This window comes from Saccostrea echinata, unplaced genomic scaffold, assembly GCF_033153115.1.
Source record: "Saccostrea echinata isolate AGI-Se365-2 ecotype Australia unplaced genomic scaffold, CSIRO_AGI_Sech_v1 ptg000002l, whole genome shotgun sequence".
Lineage (NCBI taxonomy): Eukaryota > Metazoa > Mollusca > Bivalvia > Ostreida > Ostreidae > Saccostrea > Saccostrea echinata.
Window position 1 is genome coordinate 11,777,501 of NW_026889751.1, and position 22,803 is coordinate 11,800,303.

Sequence of the window (22,803 nt, forward strand, 5' to 3'; positions counted from 1 at the left end):
AGGCGAGTATATACGGTAAAATGTTTGATTGTCAATGTTTATGAAATTTTCTCTCTGCACTGTTGAAATACAGGAGGTGGTGCAGCTGAAGTGTCTTCAATTTTGGAAGAGAAGATTTTGGGAGCTTCTTCCCAGTCAAACTTGGAGGAAACAGGACGTGTACTGTCTATTGGAGATGGTATTGCCCGTGTCTATGGACTGAAGAACATTCAAGCTGAGGAAATGGTGGAATTTTCCAGTGGGCTGAAGGCAAGTTTCTTGTACTTATTCAATAAAATACAGATTTTGAAGTGCATTACTTCTTTATTTGGCTAAAGTATTTACTTTCATGTACATTTACTGCCACTCTTGCAACCTACTGGGAATTACAAACAATGCTAATGATATTTAATGCTTGTATACACAACACTGCAATAATGTGCCTTTGTATTCAGGGTATGGCCTTGAACTTGGAAAGAGACAATGTCGGTGTTGTAGTCTTTGGTAATGACAAACTGATCAAGGAGGGAGATGTTGTCAAAAGAACTGGAGCTATTGTGGATGTACCTGTCGGTAGGGAAATGCTTGGTCGTGTTGTAGATGCTTTGGGAAACCCAATTGATGGAAAGGTAAGTAGTAGCAGCATTAACTTATCCATGTCATATTAAACATGATAAGAAAAATCTGGGATGTTTGAAGTTACTGGCAAGAAATGAAAATTATCTATGTAATTAAATTTCATGATTACTTTATGTAAAATGTAGAATAGGGCTGTGTATTTAGCAAAAAATTTCAATACGATTCAATACGGTATTTTATAATGCGATGATATTGAATTCTTTAACAAGTCTATCAAAAAAGTCTCATATTAAAATCATTTAATACATGAATTTTATAAAAACTACTTGTTTTGCAACTCATTTTAAAGTTCTTGACTCACTGTCATTACAAATTACACTTCAAATTCAAACTAATAACGACTGTAAAATCAACATGTAAAATAAAGTTGCCTATGTATTTTCTAATTAATTATCTAAGATGTGCTACCTCCTTAATGATTAGGCATAATAAAAAATATGTTTGTTTACGGTTACCCGACCGACCCTATATTTAATTGCCAACCCAAATTTTTTTTCATGGTAAAAATCCAGAAGTCACTCACCGGTCAGTTTAACTTTTACATGCATCTTAATCGGTCAAGTGTTTGAAATCGAAAGTACTACAAATAGTCAGTGCAACATGGAATTAAAGAAGAAATACAAAACAGTTTTACCATTGTGTGGTATCTGTAAGGCAGTTGGCAAGAAAAATATTGTCTATCACCCATATGGCAAGCCCAGACAAAGGTAAAGCACCACACAATGGTAAATCTGTTTTGCATTTCAACCAATTCATGTAAATTTGTGTATTAAAAAAATCAATAAAATATAAAAAATATCCTACCCACCGACCCTCTTTTATTTCAGCATGTAACAGTAAAATAACACATTTTTTTGTTTGGCCTTATATCATATTTGATCAATTTTAATTCAAAACAGTTGCAAATAATCTTTGTTGATTTTTCACGGGATTATATGTAAAACTGCTTGTCCGATACATATTAGAAGTTATTTTTTCGATACAATACATTCTTGAATATCGATACGTATTGATATATTAATACAGCCCTAATGTAGAACAGTGTGAATAGATGTGCATTATAAATTCTACAGAAGTATCTAAAGCTATGAGTATATTTCTAAGGGACCTGTTGGTACAGATGCTCGTGCTCGTGTAGGAGTAAAGGCCCCAGGTATCATTCCACGTATCTCCGTGAAGGAGCCCATGCAGACTGGAATCAAAGCCGTAGACAGTTTAGTGCCTATTGGTAGAGGGCAGCGAGAACTGATCATTGGTGACAGACAGACAGGGTTAGTTTATGATGATTATACATGTACTACTATTTTTGGATACTATTTGAAAATTAAATTTTTTTTATTTTTTTTTAATTTTTTTTTTTAATTTTTTTTTTTTTTGTGAATGATACTTTTATTTTTGGGGAGAGGATGAATCACCTTACACACTGTGGTGACCTATTGCTATATGTTCCCATCCTCATGTTACTTTTGTAAACATTTGAACATATTCAGCTTCTCTGAAATTTCATCCAGTTTTAGAACTTGCTTGGAAAGGGGTGGGGGAGGGGGGCTAAGTAGGTCTTTTGTTAAGGACATGGGACTAAAAAAGAAACTTTTGAAAAATTTCTGACAAAAAAAAGTGCGTCCAATACACGTGACTTTATGGTACTCAAAAAAAAAAAATTATAAAATCTTAAAAACAGTTTGTAAAGGCTTCATTAATATTGCTAAAATACATATTTATCATTTCCCTATCAAACCAGCCTTATTATGTATTCTCCCCATATCTATACTTTTATATCTTTATTGAAATTCAATCCAAAAACATGAAAAGATTAAATCCCCCAAAATATATATGAATTTGCTCTAATGTTACCATGTAACAAATTAATTTGAACTTAAAAAGGATGAAAAACAGGAAGCTGTGATCAAATCCTCTCTCTCTCTTGATTTTGGGTATCCTGTGACCTTAAAGAATTCATTGTGGATATGGTTACCTTTCTCTTTATCCCAGGACATTTAACATACATGTATTTTTCATAATTAGTAGGTTTTACCCCCACAAAATTTATATTCTATGGATGCAGGGATAATGCCCCAGCATGGGAATTGGTCATATTTTGAAATTCATTTGAACTATGCAAATTTTCTTCTTTACTCGTGGATATTTGGCATACAATGAGCATACAACTAAGGAAAAAAGGATCATGAACCATTTACCAAAAAAGTAAAATTCTTGCCACATGGGTCAAAAGTTCTAGTCGCACGGGTCAAAAGTTCTAGTCTCATTGATGAGAAACTCAGTCCAGGTGCATTTCGCTCCTTAAATCAACAATGATTTTTTTTATAACTGTAGAAAAACTGCCATTGCCATCGACACCATCATCAACCAGAAACGATTCAATGAATCTGACAATGAGAAAGCCAAACTATATTGTATCTATGTGGCTATTGGACAGAAGAGATCAACTGTGGCTCAGATTGTGAAGAGGCTTACAGATGCTGGTATGTTACATCTTATTGTTGTATGGATATTGGAAAGTCAATTAGTTTGATTAGTTTGATAATGACAGATTATTATTATTTCTTAGTTTCTAAAGATATGCATGTATCTGTACTTTGTAGATGCCATGAAATACACCATCATGGTCAGTGCCACAGCCTCTGATGCAGCTCCCCTACAGTATCTTGCTCCCTATTCAGGTTGTGCCATGGGAGAATATTTCAGAGACAATGGCATGCATGCTCTCATTATTTATGATGACTTGTCAAAACAGGTCAGTTCCGTTACTCCTACTTTACCTAAATTTCCAGTATTTCCTATATGGAATAAAGATTAATGAGTAGAATGTTGAAAATTTCTCAATGTCATCTTTTTATTGTAGGCCGTAGCCTATCGACAGATGTCTCTGTTGCTGCGTCGTCCCCCAGGACGTGAAGCCTACCCAGGAGATGTCTTCTACCTCCACTCTCGTCTATTAGAGCGTGCTGCCAAAATGAACGATGACAACAAGGGAGGTTCTCTCACCGCTCTCCCAGTCATTGAAACACAGGCTGGTGATGTATCTGCTTACATCCCAACCAATGTCATCTCCATCACAGATGGACAGATCTTCTTGGAGACTGAGTTGTTCTTCAAGGGTGTCCGACCCGCTATTAATGTCGGTTTATCTGTCAGTCGTGTAGGATCTGCTGCCCAGACCAAAGCAATGAAACAGGTATGAAGTTTGAATTTATAGGAAATATAAGAAATAGAGGTGAGGCAAATTTGGTATAAAAGCATTTAAATATTTGCTAGTTTTGAGATTCAAATTTTTGTGGTTGATTAGGTGGCAGGTTCCATGAAGCTGGAATTGGCCCAGTACAGAGAAGTGGCAGCTTTCGCTCAGTTTGGATCTGATTTAGATCAGGCTACACAAAACCTTTTGAACAGAGGTGTGCGTCTGACTGAGCTTCTAAAGCAAGGACAGTATGGTAAGTCATTCCTGTGTAAAGATTATACACATACGTGAAATCATGCTTCTTGGATTTCATTGACACAGCAGTAATTCAATGCATTGCTTTTTTTTTTTCAGTGCCAATGGCTATTGAAGAACAAGTAGCAGTTATATATGCAGGTGTTAAAGGTCATCTAGATAAAGTGGATCCCTCTAGGATTACACAATTTGAAGCTGAATTCTTAGATCACATCAGAGGACACCAGCAGGCATTACTTGCCCAGATTCGTACAGACGGACAGATCACAGAAGCCACAGATGCTAAATTAAAAGAAATTGTTACCACTTTCTTGGCAGGATTTGAGTGAGAACAGAGTGAACAGTTAGACCTTTAGTGCTAAACTCTGTGATACATGATTTTACAAGTGGTGAATGTGTGTCTAGACATGCCTCAGAGACCTTGAATACATGTAATAGTTGTTACAATTTGAATTTGATTGCATTAACACATCCAACAATTACATTAAAAGAGAATATTTATGAAGGCTGTATATGTTCTTTTTTATTAGGTTCACTGAGTAAACTTTTGAGCATTTTTAACACTGAAAGTCCCTAATACATGTACACAATTTCCCAGTTTGGTATAATGCATCTTCAAGTGGGAAGAGAGAAATTGTGAAGTTCAAGATCTCAAGCCCAAAGGAGCCTGAAATGTAGGGCGAAACTCAAAATAAATGGAATCTTTACCTTTCGAGGTATAGCTTGCAATCTTTTCATGGTTAACATAAACAATTAGCTATCTACCAAAAAATGTGAGTTGTTTCTTCTGGATTCAGAATATTGTGAAAGTGCAATTTATAAGGGTGAGGATCTCAAGACTATATTGGATTTGTAAGGTTTAAATCCTTGAAATTTAACCCGGGCAATCATAACGAGGCAATCTGCTTGCAATGAACAGTGCATGGTCTCTCTTCCAACATTTTGCCATCTCTTGGGTGATGATAGGTAGGGCTGTATCAGTAAATCCATACGTATCAATATTCAAGAATGTATAGTATCAAAACAAATAACTTCCAATACGTATCGGACAGGCAGTTTTTTCCAAATGATTTTGTAAAAAAAAAATTTGGGAATTTCAATCACCAAAGATTATATTTAGATGTTTTGAATTAAAATTGATCAATAATGATATTATCATTAAGGAGGTAGTGTATCTTAGATAAAAATTGAAGAAAATATTAACTTCAAATCTGTGTCCAGGCCCCCTTTATCTGTATGATGCATGGAGCGTCCATCTCTTAACATAATTTTGAAAGAAAATAAAAAGGGGGAGGTGCAGGGAATATCGAAAGCTTCGTTTTTTGTGAACTTGCTGTTTGGCATCAAAGGTATAAAAATTGTACCGATCAATAATTTTCTATAAAAAAAAAAAATAATGTTGAAAAAAATTGTACTAAGAAAATACACATAAGGCTAAGCATATATTAAGGATTGAACCCACGCAGTAAGAATCTTGACCATCAGTTATGACATTAGAGACTGATTTATAATCATTCAGCCGTACGACTCGTTACAAGTACAGGCCCGTAGGAAGCAAATTCATTTGGGGGGGGGGGGGGGCACAGCCATACATTTTCAGTTGACAGTTGAGGGGGCACTACCAAAAATTTCCTGACAAGCAAACGACCAACGGCCGACGCGGTTTTTTTTTAAGCAAAAAAAAGAATTCTTCTGGTGACAGTCGGCAGTTCATCGATCGTTGTCTTGCCCGATTTTGACTTTTCTTTTTTAGTCGGCCGACGAATTTTTTGTCCATCGGGCCCATTTATAATTTTTTTCTGCGTCGATGGCCGATTCCTTCAAATGAAGGTTAGTCGACCAACCTTCGATCATCGTCCGACCATCGGCAGACAGATTGTTTAGTCGGCCGTCGGACGGTCGACATTTAGGAAATGGGTTTTCGTAATTGTCGGTCGACGATGAAAATCAAACTGCGGCTTAACGAACGATGATCGGGAGACGGTTGACCGACTTACAAATATATATTTTAAACTTTTAAAGGCATTTGATTTTTATCAAAATTTGATCGCCCGACCATCGGCTTAAGTATCAGTCACATTATCCAGCGATGGGGTATACGATGGGCAATCGATGCGTTTTTTGATAAATATGGCGACCGCCGCGTGGTTACCGGCCGGACACTCATAGTAATCGGACGGTGACTGAGGCCGAATCGGTGGGGGTCATCGGGAGAAAATAAGTTGTAGTTTAAAAAAATCAGCGATGTCTCCACCGATGCCCCACATAGCTCCTCATCGGCAACCCATCATTAACACATTTTTCAAAGATCGGTCGTTGTATGGCCGAGCATCGTCCAGTGTCCGTTGAATGTGAGGTCATCGGGGGTGAGTGGTGGGCAATAGACATCGGTCGATGTTCGACCAAACATTGGCCCATAGTTGTCCGATTTACGAACGATGTTCACCAATGTATGAGCGTCACCGGCCGAGCATTGTAGGATGATCGGTGAAAACTATCCGATGTCTGGTCGGTAATCGGTGCCATGCCGGTCAAAAATGATTCTCTCTAGAGTCACTCGTCGCGCCGCACGATCATCGGCGGGGGCATGCCTGTTGCTGTGAAAGAAGTTAAGGACTACTTGGCCGATGAGGACCGATGTTGGGGCATCGCTCACACCACCGATTACTACCGATTACCACCGGTCTACGGCCACCGGTCTACGGCCACCGGCCGGGAAATCTGACTGAGGCTTTAAACGTGACCTAGGTATATGGCTTATGGTATTACTCTTGAATAATTGGACTTCCAACTGAACATCTTACTGAACTCGAGAGCTCAAGTAAATTGATGGAGCAATTGTAATGCATTTTATAAAATATCTATTAGATATATAGATCCACATCTGTAATCTGCACAGTCTCGGTAGTACATTACGTCGTATAAATGCAACTCCGTCACCTGCATGGGCGTTTTATATTACATGTAGTGTATGCCAAGGCACTGAAATATTTTATGCAGTTTTGTTTCATGTACCCTTTTTTGAAACGATTTTTTTTAATACTATTTAAGGTCAGACGACACGTTCCTCGAAAATATATATAATTTTTCCCAAGAATTTGTCATTGAAGTATAGGTAGCTAAACAAGTTTCCTCGCAAAAAATTGAGGTACCTTACCATGCAGGCATTTGGGCAAGATACCAGAGGGTGATATTTCTTATATAATCCTTATGGATAATCTTTTGAATTGCCATTATAACAATTTTTGTTGTACTTGTTTCTTGAAACATATTGAAACCCATTCAAAAATCACAAGAGAATGACAATGATAAGTAATTTTTGATATAATACCGATGTTTGAAATACATATATCTGAGGAACGTGTCGTCTGACCTTAAAATGGTATTTAATTGTATTTTTAAATAAAATAAACAGAAAAAAAAACAATAACTTGAACGTTTTTTTCTTTCATATGCAATAACGACGTACTAATTAACGTTATGTATAATGTGTAGTGCATTACAGCAAATGTAGAAGAAAAATAATATATTTTTAGCCTTATTCAACAGTGTATGCATGCACTGTGATACCTTCCATAGACACTTTCTGTGATATTTTTTAACCCATAGAATAATAAGAACACAAGCTATCAAACTCCGAATTTCGTGGAGTATCCACCTCTCCAGAATCGCAGTCATTTACACTTTCAGGGAAAATGTACTGGCAAACTGTTACCATTATCTTCTACGATAATTTATCTACACAACCATATATGGCATGCTTGTCTTTATTTTCTTTTATATATAGTAGAAAAATATATAAGTATACAAAATAAATTATGTGTAGCTATTGTTTATTTTTGACGCATTCTTAAACTGGACTGTTATAATATCTTGGCATTTTGAACGTGCAAAAACGATCTCAAAATCGCATTCGTTTACAAATAACACGGGTATAGCTAGGACGATGAATTAAAAAGTCATTACATAAGTTTCATTTTTTACCATTATACCGTGAATTCATACCAGTGGTTTGAATATACCCCAATACCTCTCTCTCTTTTCAGGTAAGTTGTCAATTATTTTTTCTGACACCCCCCCCCCATTTTCCGCTTTAAAAAACGATGCTATGTGCTTGCAATTTTTTTTCCATCTAACATCCATATGATTCCACTTTTTCTACATAAACTTTTATTAACTCTACTGACTTCTCCTTTACATCAATTTCCTTTTTATAAATAATTTTCTTTCAAAGAACATGCAAGGTTTAGTCTACCTAGCTAGTTCACGAATAACATTTATGCTGTATCAGATGGACGCTGGAACCTATGGTCCTCTTGTTCAATAAAATGATCTAATCACTATCAACAAAACACCGGGGGTCAAATTTGTATTGAAACGAATTCAGTGGAACCGGCTTAGTGAATTTATGGTAATGAAACTGCATTCTATTTTTAGCATCATATCAGTTGCAGATGTTGCTGTTTCCCGCTAGGTGTCGTATTACAGACGAAACATCCTGTTCAGCTTTGTGATGTGCAGTTGAATAGAGTTTTGAGGAATTTTGAGGAATTCACATCATTTCACTGCGCAAAGTCTGATGTTTTAGTAATAGTAACACTGCAGACGGCAACATGTCGGATAGTGCAGACGCAGGCGGCTCGGAGCAGGATGACTTCTCGTTTTTACGAACGGTAAACTCTTTTCTTTCAAGACATCAGTCAGGGTTCATCCTTGATTAAGCGTTGCTGTTTTGGCATGTGTGTGTGTGATATTTATGTGAGGATGCGATAAACCATACGTATCTCCTATTTGTAGCCCCGCTCAGACATATAAATCTTTGGGCCAGTGTTTACTGTTCTATTGATTAGCCACAGTACACTAATTCTGCAATTATCTGTAATATAAAGGCAATGAATAATTAAAATTTGTTTCATTTGTTTGAAAAATAGTTTCCACACTGTGGGTTGAAACACATGATATTTTAAGTGAATGATTTAAGATCAAGATTCAGAATGACATGCAAATGATTATGAGTCATTCATGTATTGTGTATGAATCAGTTATATAGATACACGTGTGTAAAATCATTTCAAAGTAGACACCGATGGAATCTTTACATGCAACGTTTATGGGAACCACCATATGTTGAGGGTATTTTTTAATGCATCCCAAGCAAAGTTTGGAGTTCTTTTATCAGTTATCAAAATACAGATTTAGCTATATACAATGCAGGAAACTCTCTCAGAAATCAAAACCACAATGATAAGTGGACAAAGGTACAGGTAAAATTTCATATTTTTGTAACAGGAAAGGAGATAATGTATGGCTGGATCGGGAATCAAACCTGGGACCCCTGCATCACTAGTCAGGTGCTCTGTCGACTGAGCTACCCAGGCCCATATCCATATCACAAACGATTACATTCCTTCCTCCTTAAATTGTTTTTGCCCTCGAAGACACAACCCAAGTTCTTATTTGCCCCTGGCAGGACTTTCACCTGCAAGTCCAAGGGTGGTCAACGGCACCAAATCTGTAACAGGAAAGGAGAAAATGTATGGCTGGATCGGGAATCGAACCCGGGACCCCTGTATCACTAGTCAGGTGCTCTACCGACTGAGCTACCAAGGCCGATATCCACATCCCAAACCATTGCATGCTGATATGGTGGCAAGCGTCAAAATAAGAATGTATGTTTGTTCGCTCTAAAAGCTGTTCGCCATTGATGTCATTTGCCATAACTCCTTCACCCAAAGTCTGTTCGCCCTTTATATGTTAGTCGTTTAATTTTTTTCATAATTTCCTTTGATTTTATTGAATTTTGTGAATTTTTCTGTTTGAATTATAATTTATTATAGTTGAACATTCAGTATTGATGAAGAATTTTTTTTTAAAAAACCTGTAAAGTAAGCAATGTGATAATCATTGATTTATTAGTAATGTTATACATGTATAACATTATGTTAAGTTGAGAATAAAAGATTCTTCAAAAAAAAAAAATTGCTCAGATTGAGGCTGCTCATCCCAAATTAAAATGGCTATTGATATGAGGCCAAATAAAAAAATATGTGTGGTTCCGGTTACCCGACCTTCCCTATTTTATACCCCCGACCCTAAACTTTTTTTTGGCAATTTTCATATTTTTTCCGGAATTTCCCCCGATTTCCATCGATGGCTCCAGTTTAGGTTTTAGTTTCAGCAATGACGGCCTCCTTGCAAAACATAGTGCAAGTGTTTAATAGTGTTAAATCCAAAGCAAGCTAGCATGTAGGTGTCCCCTACCAATACTGACTAGTATATTATTACACCACATCTAAATGCCATTTGCAAAGCAGTGATAGGTATTATTTAGAAAAAAATTAAGAAAATCATTTTGTTAAAAAAAAAAAAAAAATCCCTACCTACCTACCCTAATTTTTTTGGAAGTGTAACCGGAACCACACATATTTTTTTGTTTGGCCTGATTAACATCTCAATTTCCTTAGTTTTAAATTATTTTCAAAACATACATGTAAGATGATTACATCTTTGATAAACATTAATTCAATGATAATGATGACATATAATATTTACAATATGGCGAATGGAATATATAGGTGGAGAACGGGATACATGGCAAACGAGAATCAGAACGGACTCATGCAAACAGGTAGATAGGGCAAGCAGACCTGATACCTAAATATATATCAAAGAAGTGTCTCAGAAGGCATCTTTTGTATTTATGGCCTTGGATAAGTCAGTATATATGCAAAGATTTATATACCTGTTGTTGAGAAGAAATATGGCATGCAGTTTCAATTGATTCATATGAAATAAAACAAGAAAGACTATTCAGAGATAAGACTTTTTGTCAACAGTGTAAGTTTTTGGAGTTGACCCCCTCCCCCTTCCTTAAAATTAAAAAATAAATAAAGATCATAATATAAATATGGGAGATCTGTACTTAAAAACAACTGCTGCTGAGCATTAAAGTTTTACATTTGTGCTTCTAATTAATAACAGAGATATTTTATCTGGTATTTACAATGATAGATAGCATATTCTTAATATTAAAAAGTAAAACAATTGACCTCAATTTGATATTATGCAGTCAGTAAACATCATAAATTTCAAAGAATTTTTCCTCTCAGAAGCGATATTTATGTTAAATTAAAGACCTGTACATTCTTGTACTTCGCTCCATGTAGTAGTACAGGCTGAATAGTATAATAATAAAGTCATGCAGACATGATACGTGTGAGGTAAACTGTGTCCCTAATTAATAGTGTCCCGAGGTGACCCTTGTAACATATTGTATTAAATATTAACATGATCAAGTGGGGAGATAGGCAATTAAACTGATAATTTTAATTAAACAGAACCCCCTTCAGAGAATGATATTCAGCATTCTGTCAAATGATAGTTCATTTCTAAAATGGTAACTAATTCACTTTTAAATCAATGTTAATGATCTTTGATTTAAAAAGATAATGTTCTTGTTATCAAATATTAACAGTATTTCCAATTAAAAAAAAAAAAGACAGAATTAAACATGATCCTGACTTATACAAGTTGCAAGTTTTAGGAATTATGGATTGTTTCAGTAACTTAAAAATAAAAAGGATTAATTCCCGGTGAGATAAAAATCTAACATTACCTCTCAATTTACATATGTAATTCAAGAACTTAGTATGTCCCATCTGCACTTCAACTGGATCATAAGTCTTAGGTTTAAATTGTTTTTTGGAATAGATTAGAAACTATCTAGCTAACAGTGTTTTACCGGTACTTAATGAGGAACTAATATTAATTATTCTCTTTCTTTTGCTTTCTGATTTTAATTATGTATGAAATTTTCATAATACTCTCTGAGAGTTCTTGAGTGTTCTTGAAGTACATACATCATATGTATGTTATAGCTTATATTGGCTGTTGTGGTGGTGTCTTCAAGGTCAAAAATGTGCCTGATACTTGGCAATGATCTGCAGCTCAAGGGTAAATTTATTGATGAAAAACCACTTTGACAGTATCACATACAGTTTCTTTCTTGATGACGTATATTTTAATGATGAAGTATTTAATTAGCTATGAGTTCTACATTCATGTGCATTATATCTGATTAATATACATGGTTACAAGGGGGAAGATAATTTGAACCATCAAATGCATGTACCAATTTATGGTTTTAAGCTTGCCAAGAGAAGCTTTTTTATTTGCATTGCACATTTTGATAATTAATTAATCTAATCATGCTTGACAGCCATTACTCTGTTATTTTACATTGTTAAGATCAGTAAGCTGAAAAACTTCACTGACTGTAGACTTGTTTTCTGTGGGGTATACATTATTTGGGTTTCCGTGGAAGTTCAATATGCATGTGAAATAACTATGTAGTTTATTTTATTGCGAATTACTGTCTTGAGAGTTTTGTGTTTTAGTGATGGCTAGTTCTGCCTCTGGTATAATTGAGGTAAGAAATTAATGGTTTTCTTTACAACAACTGCTCATTCTGGTGGCATTTATTGAGTTTATACTAATCACGTTTCTGTAGGCTTGTGCAGTTATGTATGTTAAAATACACTAAATTCATTTTGATAGATCAGACCGCTAAATTTGTATCAATATGTGTTTGCTGTCTGTATGTTATACTTAAATTTTCACTGCAGTCTTAATAATGCTGTCTTGAAATTTAAAGCTGAAGCAATGAATATTCATTGAACATGATGAAAGGATTAGAAGACTGAAATTCAAAACAGTGTAAAATTACATTTTTTGTTTAAAATAAAAAAGCATGAAAATAATTATTAGCAAAATGAAAACAAGGTAAGTTATCTATTTGACATTTTACCCTGAAACAAGCAATTTATCAGAAATTTGTTTCAAATTTTAAGTACAGTCAAACCTTGTTATCTCGAACCCAATGGGACCAAGAAAATACTTCGAGATATCCGGGGGTTTGAGATATCTAGGGTAAAATACTTAAGAAATAAGCGATTGGAACTTCCAAATCACTTTGGCATATCCATGGTATTAGAGATATCAGTGTTCAAGATACCGAAGTTCAACTGTATATACAGAGAACAAAATATTAGTTGTAAAGAAAAAAAAACTTAGGATGCACAGAACCTTGTCTGTTAAGGTTCCAATTTACGAAAAAGATAGTCAAAAGGCAAATCATTGATCATATATTGCATAATTGATATATTCTGTGTTATGAGTTTTATAAATTTATGTCCCAAACATAACAAAGAATTCAGAGATTAGCTTAATTATAAGTGTTTTACACATTCTTGAATGCTTGCATGCCTTTTTGCAGAATATGGGATTTTTGGTAAAATTTTGGTGCTTGAATCAATATTATTTTGTTTTAAATATAAAATAGGCAAATTTAATTTAAATTTTTTTTTAAATAAATGACAGATAATTAAAACTAAATAGTGAGATCAATGGATATGTATAAATAAATAATTAAAGCAGCTACTTCTGAAAACATTTTTTTTTTGGGGGGGGGGGGGGGGGGGGGGGAGAAGGCAAAGCCATTGGATATGCCTTAAAATTTGAATGAGGACTGCCAAGCTAGTGATTATTTAAATCACTGAAGAACACAACAGACATGATATACCCAAGGATAACATATATAATAAGTTTTTTTTTCTTCATATGAAATTTATTTTGGAAAAAAAAAGAAAAAACAAAACAGTGCATTCCCTTTTTACAAGGATGTATTGTTTGTATACATGTACTTTGTAAATTTTTGTGAAAAATGTCTTTGATCAAAAAAAAAATATTTGTTTTGGAGTGTAAAAAAGATTGGACCAGTAATGGCTGAAGTGTCATTCGGCTAAGATGCCAGTAAGTTGAACTCTCAGTCTATCACTTGGCCAATCCATCTGTCTGACCTTCCCGATTTTAACAGTTTTAAAATTTATGACAAATGTTTGTCATGGACTAATTGGCACACTACTGAATGACCACTATATATATACACTGTTTTGGTTCCATATATAAGTGTAATGATTGTACAAAAATCACCAAAATACAAATCCTTCTACAGTAAGTGTGGTAGTGTCAGATACACGGCTTCCTACTAGCTTGGGCTAGTGGGTTAATTATCCCTTTAGCTCAATTGGTAGTGCACTGGACTGGCAAGCCAGAGGCCCTGGCTTCAATCCCCAGCAGAGGCACATAAATGTCTCTGTTACGTAAGTCCACACAAAGTATTTAAAATGTTTTGTTGTTTCTTTATTACACATGTACTGCTACTGCAGCTCATATTAAAGTGCATGTACTTGTAACACAGTGATTTAAAACTTACAATAGCTGTGCACTAACTAGATGCTGTGATTTTGGTTGTAGGATGACATTTTCTGCCTGAGCTGTGTGACGTCCTCCAGGGACAGTGATACAACAGAGAGGGTGTGTCTGGCTGCTGAGGGGTTCGGAAGTCGTGTGTGCTTCCTGGAAAATATCTCCAGTAAGGTAAGGGGTCATTAAAGACATCTCCAGTAAGATAAGAGATCATTAAAAACATCTTCAATAAGGTGTCATCAAATAATCTTCAGTATAAAGTTGAGAGGTCATTAACAAAAAATCCAGTAAGATAAGAGGTCATTAAAATCATGTTTAGTAAGGTAAGAGGTCATTTAAAACATCTCCAGTAAGATAAGATGTCATTAAATAATCTTCAGTAAGGTGAGAGGTCATTAGAACAACTCCAGTAAGGTAAGAGGGCATTAAAATAACATCAGTAAGGTAAAAGGTAAAAAAAAAAAAACATCTCCAGTAAGGTAAGAGGTCATTAAAAACATATTTGGTAAGGTAAAGGGTCACTAGGAACATCTGTGGACAGATGAAGGATCACTAGAAATATCTAAAGTAAGGTGATGTCACTAGGAATATCTCCCATAATTTAAAAGGTCAGAAGAAATATTTCAGTAATTAAATGATCTCCAGTAAAAAAACAGATGACAGAAAAACATCTATAGTAAGAGAAAGACTCACAGAAAAAGCAATGGTTAGGTACCGGCACGGGTCACAGGAAAACATTTTTAGAAGGATAAAGGGTCTCAGAAAAAAAATCTCTTGGCAAGATAACAGGTTTTCAGTAATGTAAGGGGTCACAGAAAAATATTTTCAAGAAGAGAAAACCATTAAGAAAAACAAGAGTGGGCAGGGTTACTAGAAATATCTTCAATAATGTAAGGGAAAGGGGGAACTCTTGTAAGTTATCAATTTTGAAAATTATAGATATATATATACATATAATTATATTATAATTGAAATAAAAAAGACTAGATACTGGTATGTTGCAGATACTCAGTTCTGATAAAGAGGCTTATACTGTTATACAGCTATGAATAGTGTGTGTTTTTGTGCAAAATCTTTATGTTCTGGTATGTTTGTGTTTGAAAAATGAGTCACAGAATCAATGTCTGTTCACTTATCAAAAAAAGAATCTGTGTAAATGATCTCTCAAAGTCACAGCAATGAAAAATATGATGTACATACATGTGTATATTTAAAATAGAATTTTATGTCTGGAAGTTGACTGATGTCAAAAGTAACAGGAGTGTTGGATAGTTGTTCAAGAGAGGAAACACATTCAGAAAACTTGGGATATATCTTTTGCTTAATAACAAGAAATGTATTTCTTGTAAAACAATTAAATAGGTGGTGTCCATACTTTGTCTTTTACCCTCCTCCCCCTCCCCCTTTCCAAAAAAAAAAAAAATCAAAATGGCTATGCATTGAACATATTATAAATGTTGGTTTATGCTAGAAAATGATTGTGGGTGTAAGAGGAAGCACATTAAAGTTTGACAGCTCAGTGTGATAGATGTGAGGGAGAGACAAATTACATAACAGATGAAAATCTTGAGACTGATCAGATGCTATTATTCCACTAAGGAATATGGTGGCTGGAATGATTGATCACTGCTTCATTGAAGTTGCATTATTATATAGTGGATTAAGATAAAATCTTTGGGTCATGATTTTGAATCCCACTGTGGGATGTGGAAACCAGTGAAAAATGTTGATTATATTTTTCATTTTTAAATTGATCAGCACAAGGCAAAATATAAAATCTATGGTCCCTATTTTTCTTGTAAACCCCAATACTGGCTGATTGCACTTGATATTTATATTTGTATATTTGTTATCTGTAAATAGAGGCATCTCTATATGTGCACAATTCTTGTAAGTTGATGCATCTTCAGTATCATAAATAAAGTACATTTGCACTTTTTTATCTGGAATCCACAGGGGATTGTCTCACTGGTATTTGTTTTCATTCAGACACAGAATTTTTGGTGTCAGTTGTGTATGCATCTTGTCACAAATTTTAAGATAGTGTTTTTCACAACTAGTCATTTATGACTGGAAGCCTGCTATGTTTTGGATCAGATGGGATGTGTTGAGAGGAGATCAGCTGGTTGTAATTACTACAGACAGTTTACATGCCAGATTATTTTGTATTGCACACACGATTATCTAGTGTTCATGTGCCAGCTTTTTGTATGTATGTACAAGCTGCACAGACATAAACAAATTTTCATCCAACAATGTTGGAATCTAACATTAAAAGATAGATTATATAAAGGTCATTTGCTATGTAAAATTTCAAGTCTCAAAATCATGAAGTTGATCATAATTATATAATTCCAATTCTGTTAAAATATTATTTTCCTGAAAACATAATGCCATTGAACACCAGGAATAATATTTGTCAAAGAGTGCATGCAGTATAGCATGATTGCGTAAGGTAAACACCTAAGCCTTTGGTTTGTACATTTAGGTGAGATCACACCATATGTCAACTTTTGTTGCTGGAACATTAATCAATCAGCCTGCGTTCTGATGATCAGATTCAATGTCAAAATGTCTTTGAAATGTGTTTTATCAAAGCATCAAGTTTATTTAAGTATTCATGATAAATGTAAAAATATATAATGATTGAAGAAGAAACTTGGTACACATTGCATCTTCAGGGTTTGCTTGATTTAGATCATGGATTTGATCCACATAAAACTAACGTTTATACATTGAATTTATCAGTTGCAAAAAGAGCTTTCCAAAACTTGAGTGCTTGGTAATGTGATAGGAGTCGCTCCATCATATTTAATTGCTGTTTTAAATCCAACCAATAATATTTTTGAAAGCACACTGCAACCATTTTGCTACTGTGGATCATAGGAATGACAATAATCACACTGAGCACAGAGCAAGATGAAGTATCCATTTAATATATCTTAGTTATATGCTTTCTGAAACCATATGTTGCACAAAAAATAACATAGATATTTGATGCTAGGTCTAGATCCAAAACGGAGACCAATTAGATACAACTTTGCATCACACGTGTTATTTTTTTTAATTTGGTAATGTTTTTTGCCACCTCTGAGAGTTTTCCGTGTTTACGCATAGAGTACTGCTTGTGGGTCATGCAAGTTTGTCCCAAAAATTTATCATTAGAATTATGATTACTGAGAAACTTTTTTAGAATTAGACACTGATACCTGGTTGTTAGTGGAACAGCCTGTTCAGGAGAGCTAGATGTCTAGCTTCTAGAGATTAGAACACCTGCCACCATCTTAAAATTCATTGTAGGATCTACGTACAATTAAATGTAGTTCTAGCTGTTACAGCAACTTGCTTAGTCTTGCCCATGGCCATATGCAACAACTGTAAGATTACTGATATAATATATGGTGAACAGAAATGACAACAAATTGCTCTTTTTGTTGAAAAGATGGGATTAAATATTGATTTTACAGTGAATTCTTACATCTTATATTTATATATCAGCATTATTCATTTGGATGAATGGTTTAGTCTACTAGTGAAGTAGTCTAAATTATTTGCTTATGTTGATACTTTAGTAATGCATGTGTCATGTGGCAAAGTTGCTAAAATCCAAGACCTTGCCAATTAACTGGTTCTATCACCTCTTAAAAACTTTTATAATTACAGTAAAACACCCATATAGCGAACACCTTTATAATTACAGTAAAACACCTTTATAGTGAACACATTTATAATAATGAATTCATGCTTACAACAAAGCGATTTTCATTCCTCTTGGATTTAAATCATATTGTAAACTGTGGATATAACGAATTACGTTTATCACAAAGCAAAATCGCTCCTCCCTGGCACTTCCCTATAAGCTTGTTTTACTGTATTTCTTCTTTCACTTGAAACCAAAAATAAATTTAATATGAATTCATTGATCTGTTTAATTAAAAGAGCTCTCGTCATAAGATACCTGTATATGTAATAAAGCACAAGATTAATGCAGGTATCCTCCGTTATTTAATGATCATTAAAATCTTGATGTTCTAATTTTACAGGATGTCCCGCCGGATATTTCGGTTTGTTCCTTTGTGTTGGAGCAGGCACTTTCGGTCAGAGCTTTGCAGGAAATGGTGTCTGCCTCATCTCCGGAATCTACTGTACGTTACAGCAAAGTTAACAAGATGTTTTAGAATTACAGTTCATTTGATTTTTTTATTATAATGTGGGAGTGCTTTTTTTTCTGTTGCTGTAGGCTGCTCAGTCTGGACATAGGACGCTACTGTATGGACATGCTATCCTACTTCGACATCTCCACAGCAATATGGTCAGTCAGCAATGGAATTCTGATAATAATTCCACTCCTATTGATCAGTGATTCCCTTGTGTTCTCACATAGGAGAATTCTATAGATTATTCAATTATTAATCATAAGAAAAAGCATGAATAATTTTTTATGCCCAGAATTCATAAATCTCATTAATTTTAACCGTCAGTATTCATTACAGTATGATATACAATGCAAGGGGAGGGGGGGGGGATCAAGATTTAAATTTTTCATGTTTTAAAATAAAGATACTTATGTTGTAGAAATAAGTACTCTTTAGAGCAGGAATGTAGTGTAATCAAATAGGTTTGCTTTGAGGTTGCAATGCATTGACATACTATGATTTGTCCTGTTTTTTATTTGATTTATATGAAACAGTACTTGTCCTGCCTTTCCACCAGTTCCTCAAATGATAAACTAGCATTTGATGTTGGCCTTAAAGAAAAAGCACAAGGTACAGCTTTCGATTTTTTTTCTCTTCAAAAAAGTGTCAGAATATTGCATGATATTGATTAATCATTGTAACCTGTTTGGCAATGAAATTTTGGTTATATACTTATATTCTATATAAAACAGTTTATCCTTCAAAGAATATATTCTTTGAATTGAAGAGGAATTGCAACATGTTTTATCCTTACGCAGATAATTTTATACTGTATTTTAAAAAGAAATTTCGTACAAAATTGTTGTACATTATGTAACATCAGTAAGAAATCCAGATACTGATGACCTTGTTGATTGTGAACTTTTATTTCAGGTGAATCCTGCTGGTGGACCATTCATCCAGCATCCAAACAGAGGTCAGAAGGTGAAAAGGTCAGAGTCGGAGATGATCTGATTCTGGTCAGCGTTTCCTCTGAAAGATACCTTGTAAGTCAAACTAAAGGAGAACAAATGCAAATATCCATGCATTACTTTTATTTATATCTTGGTTGAAAGAATTTCAATTTGATACTTTACGATTTATCTGCAGCATATAGGCAGTGGTTCCATGGTGATTGCGTCATTCCAACAGACATTGTGGACAGTGAACCCGATGTCCTCTGGTGCTTATAGACTGAAGTCTGTGGGTAAGATATCATTGTTTGAAAAATTAACAATAATTCAATAATTGTCCAAATTTATTTCTGAAGTTGTACATTGTAATCAGTCTATCTCTGTCATAGGTTATGTATTTGGGGGTGATGTCATTCGCCTCTTTCATGGACACATGGATGAGTGTCTGGCTATCCCTGAAGCAGGCAGTGAAAACGAATTCAGGTAATGTAATTATTTACAATAAGTTGTGTTAATGTCTTTCAGAGCTTGAAAAGCAAGAGAACAAGTGTAGGTATTTACAATGTTCTGATTTCATGAAATGGGGATGTTGATAGACCTGAATAATGTTTTATTCAAATTTGAATTTAAACTTTTATGAGAAACTTTTGTATTCTTTCCTGGATAATTTACTTTGTATTCACCATGATATTTTAACACTTCAGTGCTGTGATGTATGAAACTGGAGCAGTGTGTAGTCATGCCAGATCTTTATGGAGGATAGAAATCATCAAAACTAAGTAAGTCTGCCCTGTTACTGGGATTATCTTGTACATAGATTCAGTACTTGTAAACTAAGTTCAATTTACAGCAGGCACTGTAGGTTATCCAGTATTTAATGTTGCTAGTTCTTTTTCATTATAATCCACTTGGCACTACTTATGTTAAACAATGAAGAGTATGGAACAAGATAAGTTTATATGGTAACTTTTAAATAAGATTTCTATTTACATCCACTGAATATTTTCTCCCTAATTTATTATGAAAATCTTTCTCTTAATCAATTCATTAACTCTAAGCTAGTGAGACCTGTTTTTTAAAAGCCATCTGTATGAAGGATTACTTGAGCAGTGGGCTCTTCCATCAGAGAAACATACCATGACATACAGATCAATAATACAATATTATATGTACTTAAACATACATTATATGATTTTTTTTATACAGGTGTAAATATAAACAATAAATTGGGGTGTTTTTTGTTTGTTAATGCAGGATTAGTGGTTGCAACCATTGCAGAAAAATCACATAACTTGCTCACATGAGTTATATATCTTATCTGCAATAGTTGCAACCATTAATTCATGCATTAACAAGAAAGCAATGTATTGTTTAAATTAATTCTCTTTATTTTCTTTTTCTTTTGTGCAAACTGCACTTTATAAAGGACTGAGTAACATTAACTGGTTATTTTTTATGGACCCCATTTGAATTGTTAATATTACGTTTTTATATTGTAGATGGTCAGGGGCATTCATTCAGTGGGGACAGCAGTGTCGTTTACGTCACGTGACCTCAGGTCGTTATTTGGCAGTGACACATGACAAACAGGTTATCACAGTTCACAGGAACAAAGCAGCAGAAAGAGCTGTCACCTTTTATCTCCTCCAGACCAAGGTAGTGCTTTAAGAACTATTTGTACTTCCTCAAGAAGGAAGGAGAGTTCTACTTTATGATATTGTTATTTAAGACCTTAATTTTTCTTGACCATCCTATAGACCAAGGTTAAATTGTAAAACCATTTTCTCTTAGATCTTAATTCTAAACCAATGTCGGATTATAAAATATCTTCCTTTTATTCAAAGATATAAACATAATTCCAATTATAAGAATTGTTTAATGTCCTCCAGATCAATGCAAAATAATTAGATTTTTATGCCCCGCCATGAATATGGCCGGGACATATAGTGTTTGTCATGTCCGTCTTCCGTCCTTCTGTCTGTCCTTCTGTCACACTTTGTGTTTAGCTCTGTTCAAAACTCAGTTTCAAAGAAACTATCCAAGATATTTTTATCAAACTTCATATGCTGATAGATATTGATGAGGGCTATGCAACTGCATCAACACTTTTTTTTACCTTGACCTTTCCTTTGACCTTGACCTCACTTTTCTTAAATTAGTGTTTAGCTCAGTTTTAAAGATACCATTCAAGATATTGTAATCAAACTTCATATGTTGATACATTCTGATGTAAGTTTTTCAACTGCATTAGCATTTTTTGACCTTGACCTTTCTTTTGACCTTGATTTCACTTTTCTTAAATTAGTGTTTAACTCAGTTTTAAAGAAACCATTCAATATAGTGTTGTCAGACTTCATATGGTGATACATACTGATGAGAGCTATTCAACTGCATCAACATTTTTTGACCTTGACCTTTCCTTTGACCTCACTTCTCTTAAATTAGTGTCAAACTTCATATGCTGATACATACTGGTGTAACTTATTCAACTGCATCAATATTTTTGAACCTTGACCTTTCCTTTGACCTTGACCTCACTTTTCTCAATTGTGTTTAGCTCAGTTTTAAAGAAACCGTTCATAATATTTTTTTATCAAACTTCATATGCTTATACATACTGATGTAACCTTTTCAACTGCATCAACATTTTTGTGACCTTGACATTTCCTTTGACCTTAACTTCATTTATTTTGAATTAGTGTTTAGCTCGGTTTTTAATAAACCATTCAAAATATTTTATTAAACTTAATATGCTGATACGTATTTGTGAGAAATATTCAACTGCTTCAAAAACAGTTGACCTTGAACTTTCCTGTGACCTAGACCTCACTTTTCTTAAATTTGCATTTTGCTTAATTTTAAAGAAACCATTTAAGATATATTTATGTAAGCTTATCCACTAATACATAATTTGGTAAAAATTTATCATCTATATGCAACTTTTTAGATTTCAATTTCAATTTTAAAGAAACTATTCAAGATATTCTCGTCAAATTTCATGCCTCATACCCTCGGCGGGGCATTCATGTCCTATGGACATATTTTAGTTTTTACTAGACTGATACGGAAATAGAAGCATCATTTGATTGGTGTATCATTTGTTGTTTTATGTAGTAAAAATGACTTTAATCACCAGAACCATCAATTCCTTTGTAGGATGAGAAGAAGCAGTCTGAGACTTCAGAAGATGAGGGGATGGGAAAGTCAGACATCAAGTATGGTGACACCATTGTGTTCATCCAGCACTGTGATACAGGACTCTGGCTATCTTACCAAACAACAGAGGTCAAAAAGAAAGGAGTGGGCAAAGTGGAGGAAAAGAAGGTATGTAGGTCAAAGAAAAAAAGAGTGGGCAAAGTGAAGGAAAAGAAGGTAT

The 22,803-nt window shown here is 34.4% G+C and overlaps 2 protein-coding genes across 4 annotated transcripts in view; both read left to right on the forward strand.

Annotated features, from left to right (window-relative positions):
* Positions 1-4,577, forward strand: part of LOC133172660 (ATP synthase subunit alpha, mitochondrial-like) — an 8,875-nt gene extending 4,298 nt beyond the window's left edge. The window contains exons 3-10 of the mRNA XM_061307603.1: positions 74-249; positions 435-608; positions 1,723-1,889; positions 2,953-3,101; positions 3,222-3,373; positions 3,482-3,814; positions 3,926-4,070; positions 4,172-4,577. Coding sequence (XP_061163587.1) covers positions 74-249; positions 435-608; positions 1,723-1,889; positions 2,953-3,101; positions 3,222-3,373; positions 3,482-3,814; positions 3,926-4,070; positions 4,172-4,401 — 1,526 coding nt within the window. The 3' untranslated portion in view covers positions 4,402-4,577. The remainder of the gene's footprint in view (positions 1-73; positions 250-434; positions 609-1,722; positions 1,890-2,952; positions 3,102-3,221; positions 3,374-3,481; positions 3,815-3,925; positions 4,071-4,171) is intronic.
* A 4,020-nt stretch (positions 4,578-8,597) lies between these two features.
* Positions 8,598-22,803, forward strand: part of LOC133172666 (ryanodine receptor-like) — a 98,112-nt gene continuing 83,906 nt past the window's right edge. For all 3 annotated transcript variants that reach the window (XM_061307616.1, XM_061307633.1, XM_061307624.1), the window contains exons 1-11: positions 8,598-8,745; positions 14,387-14,509; positions 18,382-18,483; positions 18,579-18,650; positions 19,029-19,104; positions 19,408-19,520; positions 19,624-19,720; positions 19,817-19,910; positions 20,132-20,206; positions 20,927-21,083; positions 22,584-22,751. In XM_061307616.1, the coding sequence (XP_061163600.1) occupies positions 8,686-8,745; positions 14,387-14,509; positions 18,382-18,483; positions 18,579-18,650; positions 19,029-19,104; positions 19,408-19,520; positions 19,624-19,720; positions 19,817-19,910; positions 20,132-20,206; positions 20,927-21,083; positions 22,584-22,751 (1,137 nt within the window). In that variant the 5' untranslated portion in view covers positions 8,598-8,685. The remainder of the gene's footprint in view (positions 8,746-14,386; positions 14,510-18,381; positions 18,484-18,578; positions 18,651-19,028; positions 19,105-19,407; positions 19,521-19,623; positions 19,721-19,816; positions 19,911-20,131; positions 20,207-20,926; positions 21,084-22,583; positions 22,752-22,803) is intronic.